Consider the following 21,814-nt stretch of genomic DNA (forward strand, 5'->3'; position numbering starts at 1 on the left):
ATCAAAAATTCAAAAAATATTTGAAATATATACATTTATACTGAGTCGAAAACAGTTGGAAAACTTAAAAATGTGGACTAATGTGCATGTCTGAGTCATAAATTGAACCCCATGTGGAAAACTACAAAAATCAATTGTGCACCGTCGACAAATTGTTTCACAAAAGGAGTTTCACCTGATTTTAAACTAGACAATGTGGAACCTGAAATCTTGTGTAGCTCTTAAATATTCCAAAACTCCACAGGTACAGTACAATACTGATGTATAATAACGTTTAATAATAAAACAAAAAAAGCTGTTTTGTTGACAGGACATCTGATCATCTATATTCAGCCTTAATTCAGAGAGAGCCAGCGTTCAAACTGAAAGGCACATTTACACTCAAGGACAATCGTCCTACCCACTGAGTCACTGCCGTGCATTTTTAAAATGAGACACTCAGAAAACAAGCAAAATGCCTCTTAAAAATAGACATCTTTAGAAGCCTGCAGCTAATTTTAGCATCATAAAACGTGATGCAAAATGTTCACATCAAATAATATTCACAGACGTGTCACACCTCGGCTCTTGAGAAAAATCAGTGTAATTTTTTTCTTGCCTCATTGCCAGCATCTGTTTGTTCTACAGGAACATTCGCAGCCAGGCCCCTCTTCTCTTAACACTTCTGACAGCATCACACACAACATTAGGAGACAGGCTCACATTCGCAGAAACGCAATCCATCTTGGCGAAATAGAAATGGAGAAGGGAGACTGCTTTACAACTAAATTCGGGGCATCATTTGTGGTGGAACAAAAAAAAAAAAAAGAAAGCACGTGTAAGAGCAAGGAGAGAAAAGAAGTCATTTCTGATGAATTGCCACAATGAATTACTCTACACCGCCTGAGCAGGAACAGTACCTGCCTTTGTCTATATTGGCATTTGGAAATAAAAGTGGAGTGACTGAAGTGTGACTCTAATATCAAATAGACGTATCACTTCAGGGTGATGCAAACGACCGGCGATATTTTTAAATGAAGACAAATGTCGGTGCGAGCAAAGGTAATAACCATGGCCTGCTACAACTGATCAATGTCACTTTGTAAAATCTAAATAAATAATTAGTTCAGGCATGCCTCGTCCAAATGTAGAATAGTGAGTCACACATATTAATCGGAGTCAGGCGGAATACAAAACATTTACCGGCAGCAAACAATGTTAGTGTATTAAACTAAATATCCCAAATTAGTTTTGTTTACTCCGTGCTCCAGGGTTAAATCACACCGAGCATCACCTTCTGCTGCTGCTATCAGTCACTGTCAGGCCTGTAGAGGTACTTCATCACAAGGTTGTCCATCTTTTTCTGCTTCTTTTTGGTTTTCTGACTGCCAGACTTCTCATCACCGGACGTCTTCGGCCCTTTCTTGACACTGCTGGAGCTGCGGTAGGAGATGGTTGAATCGGACGAAGAGGACGAGGAATCTTCTGACTCGCTTAGCTTCTTCTTAGACCTCTTCTTGGACTTCTTGGCCTTTTTCCCTTTGGAGCTCTTTCTACTGCGGCGATCATCTGAGGATGAGGAGGAGGAGGAAGAGGAGGAGGACGAGGAGGAGGAGGACGAGGAGGAGGATGAATCAGACGATGAGACTCTCGCCTTTTTATCTTTGCGGCTGCGAGAGCTGCTGGTACTCAGGGTGCTGGAAGGCCGATTCAAAGCAGAGCTCGACGACGAGCGGAGCAGGCTCGATGTGCCGCTGCAGCCCAGCCCTTCGTCTTCCCCCTTCTTCTTACTGTCCTCGCTCCCTTGCCCTTTCTTCTCATCTTCCTCACCACTCGACTCATCAAGCTTGCTGCGCTTGAACTTAATGGGTTTGAAGCTCAGAACCTCATTGATTGCAGCCTCCAAGTCCGGGTCCAGGTAGTTTCGGTGGGTGACCGTCTTGATGTCGGATAAGTCGGGCAGGGTGCTGTCCGAGGAGCGCGGCTGAGCCGGCGTGGAGATGCTGCGACTGAGCGAGCGGGGGCTGTACGAAGAGAGCCCTCCTTCACTGAAAGCCACGCTGCGGCCATCATCATCCTCATCGTCATCCATTTGCAGGCCGAATTCACTGAGGCCGCAGCTGCGTGCGAGGGACAAGCGAGAGCTGCTGCGCCTCTCGTCTTTCCAGGACGCACTGCGGTGCAGCGATCGGGGGCTGGTGCGGCTCACGCTGCTGATCGTCGACTTGTTGTCATCATCCATGTCCAACAGACCCTTCCTTGTGGACATCCTGCTGGGCGCCACAGAGGACACCATGGATTCTTTGTCGAATTCAGGGCTGCTGCGGGAGGTCCAGCGGGACTCCAGGCCCTTCCTGGCTCTGCTGGTGGCTTCAGAATAGGCCATGGAGATGACGGAGCCTTTGTCGTCTAAATCCTCCTGTGACTGGCTCTTCTTCCTGTCGTCAGGGTGCTCTCCAGACTTTGACTTGGCTTTGCGGAGGGAGGCATGGTCTGGTGTGTCAGACTGCTCTTTGAGAGTGCTAAACAGGGAGCTCTCATCACCGGTGCCCCCTATCGAGTCCTTCAGGTTGGAGCGTTTGCGGTAGCTGAGTGAACTCATGACAGACACCGATCTGTTCTGCTCTACCTCTTTCCCATCTTTACCGTTGTCACTCATCTTCTCCTTACTGTCTTTCACTTCCTTGGCATCTGCATTTGCTGCATATCTAAAAGGGTGTATCATAAAATGGACACCACAGACAACCAACAAAATATAGGAATTAAAATACAGATTGCAGTTTTAGACTTCATAAAACATTCATTGCTGGTGCGCCGTAACAGGCATTTGCATATAGCTTCTTTGACACTTTGTGACACCAAATTGCAACAAGATAAATCTGTTCATCTCATTTTGTCCTTGAGGCTTGTCGAGAGCCACGTACAGTACCTCTGGCTGTATGGCTGCTATGCACAGTGTGTACACTGTGGAAAGTGAGGCAATCAACCAGTGAGAAGATCTATCTAACTGTGGCAGAGACGTCATTTAGCAGGCATGCCAACTGGCCACGGGCCACCTCAATAAATTTGACAGCAGTCGCTTCCCCATTCCGCCTCCTGTCATTAGACTGATTACTGGGAGAGAGAGATGACACCTAATCACATGAAATACCCATCCTTCTGTTGCAAACTGCCCCAGGTAGTTGCGAGCCTTTTTAAGGCTGGGAACGGGGGCTGTTTTTATCACCGCATCACCACAGGGATGTACGTGGTCATCTGACATGATGCAAAAGGAATGAAAGGGCTTACCTGGTGCTCTTCAGACTTCCCTCGTCTGACAGGGTCTTGGTGGAGCCTTTGTTCTTCGAGAGCCACGACTTGACTCCATCCACACGGTCCTCGACCTCCGAGTCCGTTTCTGTGTCGTCCCCACTGTGAAGAAACGTCATTCATCTTAACAGTTTCCCAGAATCGTCACTCACAGATGCTCACAATAAAAATAAACCGCTTGAATATGCTCTGAATGCCAATTCAGAACCAATTCAGGCAGATTTCCAGACAAGAAATTATACTAAATTACTCGTTATGCGAGTATTTTATGCAGCATCTCATTGCAGGAATTACCCAGTAAAATGATGGTTAGTGTTCACATATCAGAGGGTTATTGTTAGCACTTTTACAGTTGTAATAATTCTCTTTTAACAACAGAGGTTAGTGCGACGTGAGGCAAATCAGACAGGCTGCAGCAACACTTGTACAACAGTCACTTCAACTCAGGTTGCAGACAAACGCAAAACAAATGCAAGCGAAAACACGATATGCAGAAGAGGCTCTTGGACGCATAATTGACTTGTTTGGCTGGTTTGAAGTCGCTAGCATCTGTGTGGCATGTCACCTGCCCCTGGTGATTGTTATTGGAGCCGAGCCATGAGACAGCCCCCGTGGCCATACGCTTGACACAACAATCAATATACAGAGACCTGCAGACCCTGATGAAAAAGCACATGAGATCGCACCTGGATAAGGTCAGTCCTCATTCACTTGTTTCAAATATACAGAGAATATTCTGAATATGCACTCTGTTGTCCTATAGAAGGTTAATGTGACAGAGATAGAAGAGTGGATTGGCATCCCCTTTAAGTCAATAATGTCATCATGGTCAAAATGCATTAGAGAAAAACTCTCATCTTTCGCTGGAGGACACGCTGCCTCCAACCTCGGTGCTAGATATACAGCCCTCCTTGGCTGTCTGATGTGTAAAAATAAATTTTCACATTGGGTGCAGACAGTTTTGAAATTGCGCAGCGCACCATATGTTTTGAAGGCCTAAACTATGTTTGACGTATGTTGCTGTGGGAAGGTCTGTCAGATAAAATTACATTCTCCATGACAGAGTTCTTGGTTTTCAAGACAACATATTGTGTATTAAAAAACACAGATGACAGGGTGGTTGTGGAGCAGCTGTAATTTCTAGCTCTTCTTGATTAATGGCTGACTTTGATACAATTTATAGCTTTACTACAGTAACTTCCAGAGATGCATGGGTCATCAATCTAGAATAGTTGCCTTGTACATCACTGAATTGTCGACATAATTCACTCGGTGTCTACAGGCAGCTGACTATCATTAAAAATGAGAAACAGCAACGCTGCCAACAGATCTTTCTTTGTGGACAAGCTGAGCTCGTTGAGCCTGTGAACATGTTGCAAAATGCTTACAAGGTGCAAACACAATATTCCAAGAGGTATTAGATGACAGCCAGACTGCTGAGCTCTGTCCTTCGTCCATATACCATATGTGCATTTATGCAAGTGTGCCACTGAACAGCGCTATCTCTCCTCTGTCACCAAGCTGCTTGTGTCTCACGGTCAGTCTTTTTTTTTTTTTCTCCCACAGAGAACAAAGTGTTTTCCCCACCACATGTTTTCTTTTTGTCCTTTTTTTTATTTTTTTTTTTTATTAGTTTTTGGGTGGGGTGGTTTGAAAGCTACAAGATACATGGCAGTGCTTGCAGACAGTAAAGGGCATCACATGATAGGAGCAGGAAATATTATAGTCAGGACAATAATTAAATCAATGTTGTTTTTGCATATGTAGAATTGTTAAAAATATTCCAGGGCGGGAGTACTTTTGCCCTTTTTCCCAAGACAATCTGTACTTCTTATACTGAAAGCCATTCAACATCCCCATTTCTGAAAGTGCTGGGAGGCTCATGTCACAAATGTGTAGCATGATGGTTTATCTTGTCTGTGACTGAAGTCCTCGGGGGCCACCGTAATAGGAACACAATCCCCCATTTCAATGTTTTCTGGGAAGTTTGTAATTTTTTTTTAGATATCATTAACGGTCTAGGAGTTATGGTAATGTGACCACTTATGCTAAATCATGTCAGCAGCTACAGGATTGGAATCCAAGGGTTAGCTAAGGGCACTGGGTTTCTGAAATTGAACATTCTCGTTCAATTCGGAGTTTACGAGATTCTTCATGAAGCAACAAGCAAAAAAATGTGAGCGCACCGTCAGCTATTATGTATGAGTCATCCTTTTATTTTCGCCACTCGTTCTCTCTCCTCCCCTCCGCATGCTAAACGCTGCAGATAAAAGCCCACCAACCCCCAAAAAAGAGAAGATAATAGGTTCATTATTACCAGCAAGTGATTACATGTGTTGCCCATTTGTCAGCTCTGTGATTCTGTGACTTTTTAACATGATAAATTACACAACAAAATACTGAAACCAGCCCACAGCAAAATCATTTCCCTCCACCCCAATCTCACTAACACACACACACGCGCGCAAAATAAAAGGTGGCTTGCAATTGAGTGCTGTGCAAATGGTGTCACAAACGATTTGTCCTTGGCCCCACGCTACTAGCTAACCAGTCCTGAGGCTCGTAGATACAAACAAGCCCCAGGACTTTAGAAGTGAACATTAATCGGTTCTGACAATTGGCCTGCACTGGTTGTAAATCTTTGTCACAAATACTTACACTCAGCATCAAATCTCGTATGGCTTCGTTCTATCAGTTTAGCACCAAAAGTAATAGAACTATAACACTATATCTTTACGGTATCGACTCAGCATCAGCTAATTATGTAAAACAGCTCGCACTACACGGTCTCTGATGTAATTAACCTCATACTCAAGGATAATTATCACCTTGTGCTAAAGGTGATAAAATGTAACTTTTGTATTTAGTCAGTCAAGCAATTACGTATGTTAGAAGGTATTGTGCGAGGTTGAAGCGAGGTCGAAAAACATTCATTTAACTTGCACCACCTACATATGCAATAATAATAATCATGCTGTGGTAACTTCTGTTTTGGAGCACCGACTATTGAACTTATTGAATAGTGATGTAAATCGTCTGGAAATTTCACTTCATAATTAGAAGAAGAATCACCTCCTCCATTACTGCTCATCCATGCTGCTAATGCAGCGATGTCAAAGGAGGGAAAATGCAATTAAGAAAACATGGGAAATCATTGCTCTTTTCCTGGAGATGCACAAAAAGAATAGAAGAGCGCTGACACACACGGGCTGTCTGATGAAAACCTGATCATACAAAGCAGCATGATAAGGAGCACGATGGCACGTTTCTTTGTAAAAGCAATCAAAGGTTAAAGCGGGAGACTATGAAGGGGTGTATTTGCTCCAAGCCGAAGACTTCGTTTCTTTCATACGCTCTGATGAAGGTTTAAATTATTTAACGTGTCACAAAAAAAAAAAAAAAAATCACTTCATTGTATGAAAACTGAGGGAAAATGGGATCCAGTCAGTCAAAAGCACATACTTAACATTCACGAATGATGGCTGCACACTTTAAAAGCAGGACAAGGTGAACTTTTATATTTTGAGTGAAATGTTTCAAAGCGCTATGAAACGAGATTGGATTAGCTGAGCCTTTGCATGCATAGAAATCGACAGCTGAGCTTTGAGTCAAGACATTTGGGCAGTGCGCTGTGCAGGCTGCAGCCGCGGACATGCAGTGAGTGAACACATACGCAAGCATCACGCCCATGTAGCTGCTGCAGTCAGTTACTCCCATCCTGCTGCACAACGATGAAATTGGAAAAGCCAAATATTTACTATATTTGCAAGTCCAGTAAAATTCTTTGCCAAACTCTATCTTCGTCTTTCACTGGTTCTAATGTGCTCGGAGACAATTGATATATTTCCAGTGTACTGACTCAGTGAGACTTGTTGCAATGTGTTTTGGCTGCAGAGAATAAAAAAAAAAAAAAAAGCCCCACTCAAAACAATTCAGTGCAACAGCTTAATCCCTTGATCCAAACAAATGCATAATGGTACATGATGATGCTTCAAATGCAGCTCGTTTTTGAATGGCAAAATATTGCCGGGACAATAATGCAGTATACCGGCATGCTTGTTATATTTTGCAGTTTTTCTGTGACACCCCCAATTATAGTCCGTTTTTCACTGTAGCTTATCTCGCATCTAACACTCTGCAAAATTTCCCACGTGGCGTCGTTTTTCAAAAAAAACTTTGTCTTCCTCTAAAGGAAGCAAAACAAGCCCTGAAATCTCCAATGAGGCTGACTGTGTACAGACACTTCCAGAGACTTGGCACGAAATAAAATAAAACAAAATGAAACACTGGGGCCATCCTTAAAGCAAAGCTTTTATCTGAGATGTATAACACAGACACTGCTTTCCATTCTATTTAAAATTGCTTCTCCTCAGTGTTATTGTGAACAACACAAACAGGAGGGATAAAGAATACTGCATTATTCTCTCTGGTGGATGAAATGGGTGAAGAAAAACAAAACTTGAAAACAACAATAATGACAGAAACAAAGGATGCATTTTTTTTTTCCATTCTCACGTTTTGTTCTTTCTTTTCTGATATTTTGTCACCATGTCTTGCAAACTGCGAGGAGTGAGGAAGACACCAAAAAAAGGGGGGGGGGGGAAGAAGAGAAACAGAGAAGGTGAGATATACAAATAACAGTGCAAAAAAAGAGGCCAGAGTGAGATAATGGCAAATAACCATTTCACACTTGTATATAAAACAACCATTCATTGTACAATAAAGAAGAGACTGCAAATCAATTCCTCAAACAGAGCTGGTGGCGTGTAATTCCTCCTTTTAAAAGGTCTCTATTAGAGGAGTCATTGTTTACCTCCGTGGGTTCAGTGCTAGCATAACCCTCAACCCCAATCCAAAGAGGAAAGGAGTAACCAAACAGAGAAAATCACCACAGAAGCGCAAAGATCAGAAGCACCGAGCCAAATTAAACCGTTTGAGGAGTATTTGGGGAACAGGCGCCGTGAAGTGAGACTCATGGAGTACAAAAGAAGCGAGGCTGAAATTGATGTAGGAAGATGTGTGGGGGGGAAAAAAAAATCCAGGTTGTGATTGACGGGTAGCTAAAAAAAAAGGGAACACTTTTCATACGGTAACTTTCTTGCTACTTACAAAAAGAACATGTTGTGATAATGGAGGCCTCTAGCTACTGTGCAGGTACCAGGAACATATTAAAGATGTACTAAAGCACAGACTATTGGATCTTCCTGAGAAGATATTAAAGCGGCGCTGTACCTGTTGATTAAGTCGTCATTGTCATCGCTCTCCATCTCGTCCTCGATGGCAGCCTGCAGGTCGCCTATCCTCTTGAAGGCCAGCTTAAGGTCCACTTGTAAGCTCTGATTTGCCGCCTCTAAGCTCTCGATGTCCATTTCCTGGTGAATAATTTTGAGTACATAAGAAGCGGCGTGAGCTCCTCTTTTGTGAGCGCCAGTGAATTCTGTCGGGTCACCCGGCACCTAAAGGCCTTACCAGCTCGTGCTTCTTGCGGCTTGCCTCCGACTCCTTTTTGGACAGCTCTGCCATTTCTTCTTTCATGTCTCTTATCTGTCGCTGCATGCGTTTATTCTGGTCCTTCTCCCTGTTTTCTGCAGCGATGCGTTGGTTTCTCTCCTCTGTCATCTTTTCGAGATTCTCCTTGAGGCGGCCCACCAGACTCTGAGAAGCGGATCATGTGAATAAGTGCATTCGTTCATACCGAGGTCATGATTTTTTTTTTTTAGGAAGAAATACCTCCTTCATTGGGCATTTAGTATTAGCCTGGCTGAAATTTGGGGGCATTTTCACAGCTTCTGTTTGTGGTCGTTTTAAGTTTTGGTGCAGCAGGGTAGATATGAACACAAACGCCACAACGATACATATCTGAAGAGGTGGTCCCAGTGGGCCGTCTGTCACATGTGGTGCGAGGCAACAGCGAAAGGAGTTTGAGTTAAAACGGCCCCCGTGGTCAGCGAGTGGGGGTTGGTGCAGGAGCTTGTCACATATAGCCCAGCCAGTACTGAATAAAATATCATCAACTGCATTCAAAACTGTTGATATGACTCAATGATATTCAGTTCAACAACTTTATAAGCAATAATCAACGGTGCTACCTTTCGTTAGAACTGTAAAATATGTTGTGGCCGGTAAACAGCTCATAGAAATGGGATTCAATCACTGTAGGGAACAGTTGCATATAGTAAAACATTTTGAGGGAAAATTTGTGTACACTACAGTTAATATAATTGGAAGTGGTTGCAAAGAAAGAGTTCCCATAGTTTAATCGTAAACACAAAATACTTGAGATACCAGGTCATAGAAAAACGATGCTCGGCCACTTCATGTAGCGTTTACACGGGTGCAACAAAAACTGCTGTGAATGTGAACCGTACTGACTCCAATATCGAATTTAAAAAGAAAATAAGACCTGCACCAAATTTTCACCCTCCTACTGGACGCTGGTTAGTAATTAAAGGTGGGAAGAGAGCCTTATTAATAATGCTTATTCTACAAACTACATCTATATAAAAGATTGTACACCCTAACTTTATTTAATAAAAGGAAAATGAAATGTCATGCATGATTAGACTTCATCACACCTCCATGCGCTTGATCTGCGTTCGCTCGTACTCCAGCTTGGTCTCCAGCTCACGGATCTTGGCCTCCTGACGGCTCACGAGAGACTTCTCCACCATAGACTGCTCCTGGAACTCCAGTTGGCTCTGCAGGGAATGCAGCTAGGAGGAGAGAGCAGACACGTACATGGCCGTAAACACACATAGATAATCACTCCCCCAGGAGCAATGCTCGGTGCACACCTTCCTCCTGCCCTCTGCTCTCTCTCTAAAGTCAGGCACATAAACTTCCAGTGAAGTGCTGATGCTGTGTATGTGTATTAAAACTCAATTAATGCTAACTTTTTCACCCGGTTTGTGTAAATTTAATCCATCTCGGTAAATATAAATATTGTGCATCCAGTCTGAATAATGAGCTCCAGATAAGCCCCCCAATCTACCACAAATGGTCAAAAGAAGAGCTCATGGTTCAGGCTGAGCAACAACGAGTCACAGTAATTTCACAGGCTTTGAGGAAGGGCTCCACTTCATGCAAAGCACGTTTGTTCCATCTGAATCGTTTTCTCATGACTGATAAAAGGAAGAAAGGCACGTCACACAACAAAACTGGCCCAAAAGGCAGCATGGCACCTAATGAGGGACTTTGCATCTGAGACAAGGAGGATTTGGAGTTCTCCTTTGATATTACTAAAGAAGCCAGATTTCCCTCCGACTGGGAATGAGATAACCACTTCAAGGTCAGACGCTTTAGATAGCTATCACTGCCTACTCTGGCAGATTTTAACAATGCCTCAGAGCCTGCTGCGTGTCTCTAGTGTAGCCAAAAATATTCCGATGGGTGGGCTTTGTGTGCCCTAAAGCATTGGCACACGTATATCTTAATATAATAGAGCGAAGGGGGCACCGTTAGGTAAAAGAGCATATTTTGGTGCTGTCAGAGCGCACACTCCACATTCAAAAAAATACACATTCAATCATTCTGACCAGGAGTTTGTTTGATGCAAATGAAAACACTGGCAATATTATTTTACAAAAAAAAAAAAAAAGTATCTGGAAATAATATGCATTCTTTACCTTAATGCATTAGCATGTGACACACAGGATAGGTCATCATCTCAGGAAACAGTGTTCCATCAGAAAAAAGCACAATTATCCACATAGTCCTAAATCCGATGCATTAACCTTTTTACTGCAGGAATCCTCAGCCACGATGATTAGCTGACATCTCCAGCGCGGTATACAGCAATTTAACCAATCAGCTCACAACAGACTGAATCAGACAAGGACACTGTAGCTCCAGGTTTGTGACAGTTGCATAATGCGAATACAAATGCTGTTAGTGAGCTGTGTGCCAGTTGTGCAATGTGCAGTTCGAAAACAGGAACGACAGTCCGCAGCCACACTGGAGGCAGCCCTGTGATGTTTGTATTTAGACACAGCCGAGTGGCTTTGAGCTATATGCTAAAGTCAGTGTGCTACTGTGCTCACAGTGACAATATATGTTGCAAACTAAATGCAGTCTGAATGCATAGACTTACAATGCAATCTGAAAGATCTGTGTAAAAATGGTTGAAGCACTTAGAAGAGTAAAATCGGTGAATCACTGAACTCGGCATGCTGCATTTTGTTGAGGAAAAACGGATTTTTAACCCGGGTGTTTACAGTTCAGAAGCAAAAAGAGCACAACCCAATTCACATGACTGTAGCCTTAATTTTGCAATGCATAAATTAAAATGTGAGAAGTAAAATTTATTATTTGCGTTAAAAATGTTCTCCATGCATTGTTAGCTCTTTGAATGCAGAAACAATTAAAACATTCAGCCACTGTCGTATTTAAGTGCAACTTTACACGTGAAAGGTAGGAGTCATTACTTAACGTGGGAACATAAATGCCTCGGAGTCCCACAACAAACAGGTTTTGTAATTAAGATATTCTTGAAAAACAAGAGTAATCGACCTGGTGGCTGCAGACTGTGAGTAAAGATCAAGTATTTTGTAGAAAAACTCTAAGAACTGGTAGAATAAGAGAAATTTATTTCCCAGAAGACTTTAAAAACTATGCATTTAATTATAAATAAAAGGCCACTCGATGTGAGACAAAGCATGTGCACCATGAGAGAGTAAATATAGTTTCACTGAGGATGCATTGATGTTTACAGTCCTGCTTCATTTATATTTCAGAATGCATTTATTTTATTTGGGTTTTTTTTTCTGCTGGTGAAATAGTTTTCTTCACTGTGGGGCAGTGGTAGATTTTGTCACCCCCTGCGATAAAAATAATTTAGATGTGGGGAGGATACATAGAGAAGAGGAAGGGAAAATCTCCCCAAGCAATTTGCACCATGCCTGTGACTAATAACTTAGTTTCTTTTGCTCATGTGTTCATTACCATTTGAAGCCAATATTGCATGATAATAAAACATCAGATTAACTGAAAAAGCAAGACAGAACAAGCTCTGAAGCAGTGCAAATTTTCACTGTACACTGAACATGATCCAGGACATCTATACTTTAATTTCACGTTTACTTGCACATACAGGTTACGAATCTGTGCTCAATTCCTTTTTGATTCTTTTTTTTTTTTTCAGTTTGAATATATAATGAATGCAAGACATCAGTTCAGATATGCTTCAGTTTCTCATATAGATCCATGTGAGTGCTGTGGCAAATGTACATGGGACTCAACCAGAGAGCACATGTCCACTGGTTTCTACAACATAGTGCTTTGACATTTGAAACATGCCTCAACTATGAGCTTCTACAGTGAGGACCTTTTCATTGTGAGAGGAAAATGAAACCTTCAGGGTTTTTCCTCTGAATGGAATAATTATATGAATCACGCATTACATGGGCAGAGTGCAGAGGCAAGGTCTGTTTTTATGTCCGGTTTTTCCCAATGCGATCGCATCAGTTCCTGAGTCATTTATTCAACAAAGAGAGCACATTATCCGACAACGATTCCATGCTTGTGTCTGTCTTTTTTTTTTTCATACCTGTGAGAACTATTATTTTGAAATTAAAAATAGCACCAAAAAAAATCATTGCAATAAAATGTGTTAGTCAAGCCGAGCAATACTAGTTTATAAAACTAAAATTTTAATGAGCTAATCCAGTTCGGTGAGTTGTTGTGCTGAGTTTATGTACAGAGCCCTTCTGTTCAAAATGAGTTCTCAGAGGCAGAAAGAACCATTCCTCTCCCTGACTCAAATTTTTGCTGATTCTGACTATTTACATGTAAATTGCTTTGCAATTCTAGAGGAGAGAAGCTGCAACAGAAGCGAAGCTTTTTCTCCTTTTTTTTTTTTTTTTTTGGTCACAATAATCAGAGTCTCTATGAAAAGCTGAGGCCTAATCAGGGAGAAGTGTTGAAGCAGCGGGCAGGTTTCTGGCAGGCGGCGCCGCCGCCGTTTTTTTTAATGCTTCCTCGTACCTTTTCTTGGATCTCCTGCTTCTCCTTTGTGGCCTCTTCCAGCTGCGCCTGCAGGTCACTGATCTGGCTCAAATCTCTGGCAGACTAGTGCACGTTCACACATGCACGCACACACAAAAAAAAGAAAAATCGGTGCAGAATTAGGGCATTTGTTTATGAAAGAGAAAAAAAAATACAGGTGTCCTAATCATCTGTGAATATCATAACTTTTGATGTATTTGGTTGCTAAGCAGAGCAAATCCAAGTCAAATAATTTGTCATGTGGCTCACTGACAAACAGATTGCACCATTTGGTTTTTAGAGCACACGCAGTGTTTATTAAAGCTGCCGTGCTGCAGAAAAGAGCAGAATGTCGATGTTTCAAACTATTTTTTCTTCAAGCACTGAAATCATGAAGGGATTACTTCTGCGTGACACTTCTTTTTCAGAGCAGCTCGTTCAAACTCTCCACCTTACAAAAAATGCCTCAGAAAATGCATCGTTTCTAATTGATTCAGGTAGCGGACAGGTAAAGCAACCTGGGCAACCGCAGCCTTGTGTTTCTTCATCAGCTCGTTCATGTCCTCCTGGTCCTCCTCCATGCGCGACTGCAAGTCATTCTTCTCCCTCTGCAGACGGCTGAGCTGCTCTTCCAACTGAGGGGCAAACGGAGGAGAAATCCCGCACTTTAGTGTAGAATGACAGGATTTATTCATGAGCTATTGAATATGATAAATGGTCATTAGCCGGCCAAGCCGTGGCAGTCCTGGAATCTCATCTAATGGCAATGAAGCCCAATCTGGACAAGGTTCTGGCTGGAGGATGAGACCAATTGGAGATAATCAATTGGCTCATTTAGGCATGGAAAAGTGCAGCCAGTGCAGCATACTGGTGATGTCCTATTTAGAGTTCATCTTCTATGTGCAGTGGGGGACTCGAGCCCTCGATATCCAATCTCTAATCTCAGACATTTACAAGACCTTCCTTTGCCATAAATGCAGCAATTAACAAGCAAAACGCAGGCACAAAGCACTCTGTGTGGCGTCCCCAGAGACACAAACATCCTCAGTCCATGAGTCTCAAATGCAGGAGGTACTCTCGTGAGGCAGCCATTAATGAGCAGACGGAGGGAAAAAAATTTCAACAAAGCTTATTTATCCATTAGAGTACAATGTTGAAATCAGACATATGCCAAAGGGCATTTATATTTTAATATCTTTCCATGGCTTGATGATGTGTGCATCATAATGCTAAAGCCCTGATGCATTTTGAGGAGTGAAAATTTGATCGGCAAAGGCCCACAATTAATTATAATTGTTTGTTATTTTTGATTTTATTCCCTCCTCAAAGGGCGAGTATAGAAACATTTATGCAAATGACGCCTCACTTATCAGAATGGTGAACTGAGAGACGGTGGTTTCATTTAGATTTTGTCATAAAAGTGTGATGATGCCCGCAGTACAGCACTGATTAAGTTACAGATACAATGCAATGTGTGAAGCATGCAGAGCTGACTGACACTGAAGGCTGCCCGTGTGAGTAGCTGAAACAATCTGTGCACTTTCACTCCACGTCATGTGTGTTGCACCTCCGGGGATGTGCTGTTAAAGAGACGTCGCCACTCACCGAAATCTTCGTTTTGACCACGTCCTCCATCTGAATGTGCAAGTCCTCGATTTCGATCTCCATGCTCTTTCGGGCCTTCACAGCTGCTGCGCAGGTAAACTCTGACTCCTCCAGCTGTGAGAGACAGAATGAAGGACGAGCATCGAGAAGGACGTCGGGGACAAAGTTTAGTGGGCTAAAATGAAGGATGTTTGCAATGTACACTTGATGATTTGTCCTTTATTATGCATGTAGCTAATTCTGTATGTTAAAAAAAAAAATGCATTGTCTATTCCAAAACCTTTGTATTTGACGCTGGCAGCAATACGATCTATAGCAGTTCGTCAGTTGGATCGGACCACAAGGCCTAGTATTTGTTGTCCACATGCATCATTGAGTCTTTGCTGCCCGTGACTCTGTTGCTGGTTCACTGCTTTTAATTCCTTGAACCACCTTTGATAGATAGTGACCGGTGCAGACTAGAAACATCCCACCTGAGCTGCTGCTGTGGAAATGCCCAGACCCATTCATCTAGCCATCAAAATTTAGCCCATATTGAACTCAGTCAAGTCCTTTCATGTAACACTCTTCCTGATTTTAACACATCAACACTCATGATTTTCTGTTGTTTTTTTTCCTTCTTTTTTTAAAATGCATAATGTATCTTGCCGGTGCCATTATATAGAGATAACCACTGTTCATCGCCCCTGTGAATATAATATTTTTACTGATGGGCTGCATACCCAAGCATCTACACAGCAACATACTTGATTTTTGAGCTGGGCGAGCTCCCTCTTGCTGGGGGCGTTGCTCTTCAGATGGTCCAGCATGATCTGAGCATCCGCCAGAAGGACTTTTGTTCTCTTCAAGTCTTTCTTCAGCCTCTTCTCCGTCTCCACGTCCCTCTGGCTCACCTGAGTGAAAATAACACTCGTCGTTTATATCCAATGTTATTACACATAACTTTCTATCCTACTTCAGCGATCCGCAGCACCACTCGAGACTCAAAAGCATTTTCTTTCCAATCAGAAGAAGAGGCCCTCACTGAATCAGACACACTTAAGCGCGGTGACAGTGGCCGCAGTCGGAGCGATGGCAGTACCTGGTCCTGGGCATTCAGCAGTTTGGACTCCAGCTCTCGCCTCTCACGCAACACTTTCTGCTTGTCTTCATATTCCTCCTCCAGCTGTACCTCCATCTGCTTCAGCTACAGGACACACAAGCGGAGCGTCAAGATGCACAAACAGATGATCAGTGATAAACAAAGTCCGACACAACACACCATCGACCATTCTGTCAGACATGGCCGCTCTCACACATCACAAGACAAATGGATCCCTCCCCACCAACTCCACCCCACACACACACACACACACACACACACACACACACACACACACACACACCCGGAGCAGGTCTGCTGATCTGTCCGATGCAATAGAAACATTCAGCACAAAATCTGCCGAATGTTGACACTTGATGATGTGTAACAGGACGCTTCTGCAACGTGTAATCCATTGAATAAAATCCTAATTATTTTTATTTTTTAATTGAATTTTTGGAGGTTCATTCATCTACACTTGACCCATGTTATTCATAGTTAACCTTAATTACACATCGTATTGTAGTGTTGTGCTCAGGGAGCAGTCAAGAGTTTTAGAGCCTTGCTCAAAGGCTGACCGTGGTCGGCATGACTGGAGAGCTGTGTTTCAATCCTGAGATTCAAGGACTAAAACCAGCGTGCATACAGTGAATTAAACAAGATTATGCGTTAGTCAGTGTTGAATAAATGTTCGTCTAGGAAAGAGAAGCTGTGAGCCAGAGAAATGATGAATTTGAATGAGAAAAGGCAACGCCTACCTTCTTACTACAGGAGCGCCTGATCTCATCTACTTCCTCTTCTTTGCTTTCAATCTCTTTAGAGTGGGTCTGCCGCTGCCTCTCCATCTCCATCTCAAGCCGCAGCTTAGCCTGAGTACACAACAAGAACCCACAAAGATGACGGCAAAAAAACAACGAAAAAACGACGTGTAAAGTAACTTCTGTGCAGCAGCAGATAAGCAATAATTAGCTTCAAAAAAATAAAGAAAAATGGCAACCGTACGAGCGTGTACCTGCTCAAGCATCTGGATGGATCCAGCCTGTTCGTCCAGCTCCTCTTCCTGGTCCTTCACCTTGGCCTCGAGGTCACGCAGCTGCTTCTTGACCTTGGCCAGCGAGGCCTCATCTTTGGACTCCTGGGAGGACAGATCCTGCAGCTCGGCCTCCAGCTGCTGCACCTTTGCATTCGCGGCGCACAGCTCGCTGTCCTTGTCCTGCGAGAGGGAGAGGCTCAGTTAAACGCACGCGTGGACCCGCTGGGTTATGTCGTGCAGAGAGCTGAGAGAGCAGACATGCCGTCCCTAGGAGAGAACATGAAAGTACATTCGAGAGAATGTAATGGAAAGTGGCTTACCTGCAGCTGCTGGCGGAGGTTAAACATCTCGCCAGTCATTATGTCTTTCTCTCGAGCCAACTTCTCCCTTTGGCTCTTTTCTCTCTGTACCTCAGCCTGAGCCTGGTTCTGCTCCAGGTCAAATCTGGACCGCACACATGGATAGACACACATGCTGAGACACAGCTCAGGAATATGGGGATTTGGAAAAGACTACTGGAACACAGAGGGGTGGAAGTGATGAGTTACAAGTTCTCATTTTTCTGTGAATAACTATTGAATATCTTTGGGGTAGTTTTACATACGTGACTTTTTTTTTTTTCGAATATGCCATTTTACTCATACTTAAGTACAAATAACACAATGTAATCTCCTTCATACATTAATTTACTTTTAAAACCTTTAGTCAATACTGAGTGACTAGAAAGTCTGATCTATTCTGCAAACCTTTTGTTCGGCATTATATCTACATCTACTGAGCACTAAGTTACATTAATATTACATTCAGTTTGACTGAGAAATGTCTCTTCAACCTAGATTTGTATACAGGTACATTTAATCGGCCAAAATAAAGACTAGTTTGCATTTTTACGTACATACTTGTAACAACAGCACTGCTATAATATTTGGGAATAATCGCTGATGCTCTTTTCTCCTCTAGTAATACAGCACCGAATTCTACAGAATCAAAGTAAAAATTCAGTATTTATAGTCATACAAAATCTGAACTCATTTGCAAGTGTGCAAATGTTAGACAGGTATTTCTAAAGGCTCATGCTTCCTCTTTTGCAATATATGTCATATTACAGAATGATTAAATTGTTTAAGGTTAAGATGAGACATGAGGCGATCCTGGACTCATGCAGCAGCATCAGTTAAGTGCTAACTCTATTTTAGCCTCCATTTTTATCCCTCTCTATTAGCCATCAATTTACCACTGGGTTGTAATAATGTGCAAAATGTTTTCTTCAATTGTCTCGGGCAGAAACACTTATGGGTAGTGAACTTAACAGCTAAGTGTTTCATGCTGTCAGCTCGTTGTAATTCCCTGTTTTTCTCTCTGAAGCGCAGCTGAAAATAATTTCACCCACAGAGCATCTTCAATTAGCCACAGGGGAGAGATCACATTCTGCCACAGTGATAGCTTCTCAAGTGCTTAAAGTCTGAGTCATTTTCTCAGCTAATGCAATTCTGCAGATTACAGAACATCTCAGTCACTATTCAAATTAAAGAAAACTTTTACGTTACACAAGTGGCCCTATGCTGGGCTGTCCAAACTGAAAGGAGCTCTGAAGAGAGAAGCAGTGACAGGCAGGGAGGCATACAAGCATTATGAGAAAGCAAGTTGGAACTGACTTCCTCTGTTTCTTCTCCAAATCGTGGTTGCGGCTGTGCAGGCCCTCTAGGTGAAGCTTGGTGTCCTGCAGCTCCGCAGTCAGCTTCTGACACTTCTTCTTCAGCTGCTGCACGGAGCGCTGCAGATCCTCATTATCTGTCTGCAAATCGGCCAGCTGCAGCGTGGAAACACATATTTCTGTAATGCTTTTACTACAGGTCAGTGCAATTTTTATTACTTATTTTAACAGGGTTGCAAGTTGTTGGCAGCCATATATTAAAACAGCTCGGAGCCATTCAGGTTGTAATTCAAGAATCGGGCTTGCCTTTCTCTCAGTGTGTCTTTTGCTCTGCTGCTCCGTCTCCAGCTTGTCATCAAACTCCTGCTGCAGTTTCTTTTTAGTGAAGTCCATTTCACGAATGGCTCGGTTGTACTTTATCCGCCACTCGCCTCCTGGAGGGAAGACATGCAATTCGGAAAATGTCTGTGTGACATTTGGGTGTCTCCTGCCTTTACCGCAGGCCCTGCCGGGTATACAAAGGAAGAGGCTCAAGAGCTCAGAAATGATGGATGCTCTGGATTACGGAGCGCACTGTACTGGCTGTGATGGTTATCACGTTCAAGGACCAAAATAATATAATCTTTCAGGAAATAAAACTTCTTTCATCAAATCCCGACCTCTTGGGGTCAAAAACTTTGAGAGGAAACTACAAAGCAGCCTCTGGGTTTGGACTCTAATCTTGAATAAACCTGAGGTAAGAATTCACAGCACACCACAATAGTAGTTAGAGAGGGACATGTCTAAGTGGCACTTTCCACAGTTCTTAGCCGACCCTAATTCTGGAGCTGTCAGAGGCTATCAGAACTATAACAGCGGCCAGGCAGACATTCAGGTTCAGGTTCATTTCCAAGCCTTATCATTTTAGAGGCTGTCCATTTCTCCTTCACATACCAACACCGGCTCCTCCATCAGTGCTGCTCATTAGCATATATATAGCATAATGACAACTTGCAGGGCCACCAGCTCTGATCCCAACGATTATTTTCTCATTCATCTAAGAAATTCTGATATGCTCTGTAATGGCTTGTCTGCTGAGGTGGGTTGAAGGGGGTGGGAACACGAGAAAAAAAGCCTCCTGGACAATATGCTCTCAGCAGGCGCCCTCTTTCTCAGCAGGGGGAGACCAATCGGCTACAGGCATTAGCCGTATGCCTGGGAGCGAACATCTTAATCCCCTAGCGGTAAATCCCAAACTTGGAAAATATACTTAACGGCATTATACAAGATGTGACCAAGTCTGACTGCCATGTCTCCTGCTGAAACAGTCGAACAAAGCCACTCATTTCTGCAGCTGCAATTAGTATAGGGGGAGATTTTTCAAACTGTGCATATAATGCTGCTATGAGTCGTTTGGCAAATTATGCTCTTGACGTCAGCTGACAAACCCATTTGACAGGCTTAGGTAGGCTGCTGAAAGTGTATAAAGGCGCAATTAGGACATTTAGAACAAATGTTTGAACACAGTAATGACAAAGAATATGAACTATCAAATTCATTATTGAATGTAGCATGCTGGGTATTTCTGGAGTCACCGCTGGGACACTTTTTTCTCTACTTGCCACTATCGTCGTCATCCTCCAGCTCTCCGTTGAGCTCTGATGTTTTCATGAGCCGCGCTTCCATCACCTCCATCTCCTGTGATTCCAGCTGTTTCTTCATGGCATCAAACTTCACCTGCGCCACACAAATTCAGCAATTGAGGGTTTTTTTTTTAAATATAGTCTCTATGGAATTATATTTTTGTGAATATAAAATTTATGTACAGTAAGTTCCAAAACATGCAATGGTTTGCCATTCTCATAAAAATATAATATTCATTAGAAGATCCAGCAGATCATTCGAAGCATTTTTATGTTTTAATTTAACAAGTTCAACAAAATAGTGATTAATCAAGTGATACAATATCAAAACAAGGCAACTCTTCAAAGACCTACTACTTAATAGCCTCGATCACACTTTATATAAAGCAATATTTTAATGTGAATAAAATTTGGCTTCATGAGATTTGCAAATCATTGTTTTTGTTTTTAATATATATGTATATGTGCCTGTAGATCCTTCAAGTCCCTCTCCAGGCGGAGTCTCTCTGAAGTCTCTGTCTCCAGTAGCTGAGATGCCGACTCGCTGGTGCTCCTCTCATCAGTGAGCTCCACCAGCAAATCTGCAATCTGAACACAAACACAAGCAGCGGACGCACACCGGGTGTTATGCAAAACTAAAAAGTATTCGCCACAGTTCCTGTGTAAGCAAGTGGTCAAATCTTTAATGAAACTACTCCCAGAATGCATTGCCACAGGCAAAGCGGCTCACCCTGCTCTCCAATCGATCCGTGTTGAGCCTCAGCTCATTTCGCTCTTTCTCAACCTTCTCCAGCTTCTGCTTCTGCTGCTGTATCTCCTCCTGCAGACCAGAGGATGCAGACACAGGTTATATGTTATGCTGCAAGCCAGTGTGTGAAATATCAAGTATTGTAAGAAATATCAAAGAATCATGATGGGAAGTGCGAGAAGCGATGCACTTTGAAAGAGCTTTAAAGGTTGACTAAATGAGAGGAATCCATATTGTGCGTTATCACACAGAAAGGCGTCCTCACATCTTTGCTGCGCATCTGTTCCTCGCTGAGCTGGACCTTTATGAGGGGCTGTACTGTGGTAAAGAGCCTCCACCATGGCCAGTCCTTCACGCCGCGGTTCTTTTTGATGTTTTTCTGGAGGCACCGGATGGCTAGATCCTGAATCTAAACACACACAGAGAAATACAAATACACATGTTCAAGTAGGCATTTATTGATTCGCGACAGCATTTATTCGTAAACAAGCTTGAAATGTGACTCCTGCGTGAACACAACAATATTGAGCCCAGTGCATGTTGTTAAGTCTCACTGGACAAAGACTGTGGAAAAAAAAATATGTAGATCAGTTGGAATTAAACTGAATCTGAACTTTTCATAGCTAAGTTTCACAAATGTTTCAAACATGTTCCATGACACCGAGCAGACTTTGCCTGAGGTTCACATGCATGTTGCATGATACTCGCTCAAGACATTCAACACACTTTTTGCCAGATGAATTTTAGAATTTTTTTTGCCACTTGCAACAATCTTGTTCAATATGAAAAATGTTGTGCCACA

The 21,814-nt window shown here is 42.7% G+C and overlaps 1 protein-coding gene across 3 annotated transcripts in view; it reads right to left on the reverse strand.

Annotated features, from left to right (window-relative positions):
• Nucleotides 1-21,814, reverse strand: part of LOC115395149 (unconventional myosin-XVIIIa-like) — a 67,819-nt gene that overhangs the window by 3,449 nt on the left and 42,556 nt on the right. The window contains exons 23-42 of one of the 3 annotated variants that reach the window (XM_030100545.1): nt 21,278-21,421; nt 20,995-21,084; nt 20,733-20,852; nt 20,244-20,358; nt 18,949-19,076; nt 18,644-18,798; nt 17,309-17,432; nt 16,968-17,168; nt 16,714-16,824; nt 15,956-16,060; nt 15,621-15,767; nt 14,875-14,988; nt 13,788-13,904; nt 13,270-13,353; nt 9,864-10,001; nt 8,758-8,943; nt 8,521-8,660; nt 7,804-7,848; nt 3,268-3,390; nt 1,274-2,687 (exon numbers count right to left, since the gene is read on the reverse strand). In XM_030100545.1, coding sequence (XP_029956405.1) covers nt 1,289-2,687; nt 3,268-3,390; nt 7,804-7,848; nt 8,521-8,660; nt 8,758-8,943; nt 9,864-10,001; nt 13,270-13,353; nt 13,788-13,904; nt 14,875-14,988; nt 15,621-15,767; nt 15,956-16,060; nt 16,714-16,824; nt 16,968-17,168; nt 17,309-17,432; nt 18,644-18,798; nt 18,949-19,076; nt 20,244-20,358; nt 20,733-20,852; nt 20,995-21,084; nt 21,278-21,421 — 3,786 coding nt within the window. In that variant the 3' untranslated portion in view covers nt 1,274-1,288. The remainder of the gene's footprint in view (nt 1-1,273; nt 2,688-3,267; nt 3,391-7,803; nt 7,849-8,520; nt 8,661-8,757; nt 8,944-9,863; nt 10,002-13,269; nt 13,354-13,787; nt 13,905-14,874; nt 14,989-15,620; nt 15,768-15,955; nt 16,061-16,713; nt 16,825-16,967; nt 17,169-17,308; nt 17,433-18,643; nt 18,799-18,948; nt 19,077-20,243; nt 20,359-20,732; nt 20,853-20,994; nt 21,085-21,277; nt 21,422-21,814) is intronic. The other 2 variants (XM_030100547.1, XM_030100546.1) reach the window with 2 other exon arrangements.

Source organism: Salarias fasciatus, chromosome 10 (genome assembly GCF_902148845.1).
Source record: "Salarias fasciatus chromosome 10, fSalaFa1.1, whole genome shotgun sequence".
Taxonomy (NCBI): Eukaryota; Metazoa; Chordata; class Actinopteri; order Blenniiformes; family Blenniidae; genus Salarias; species Salarias fasciatus.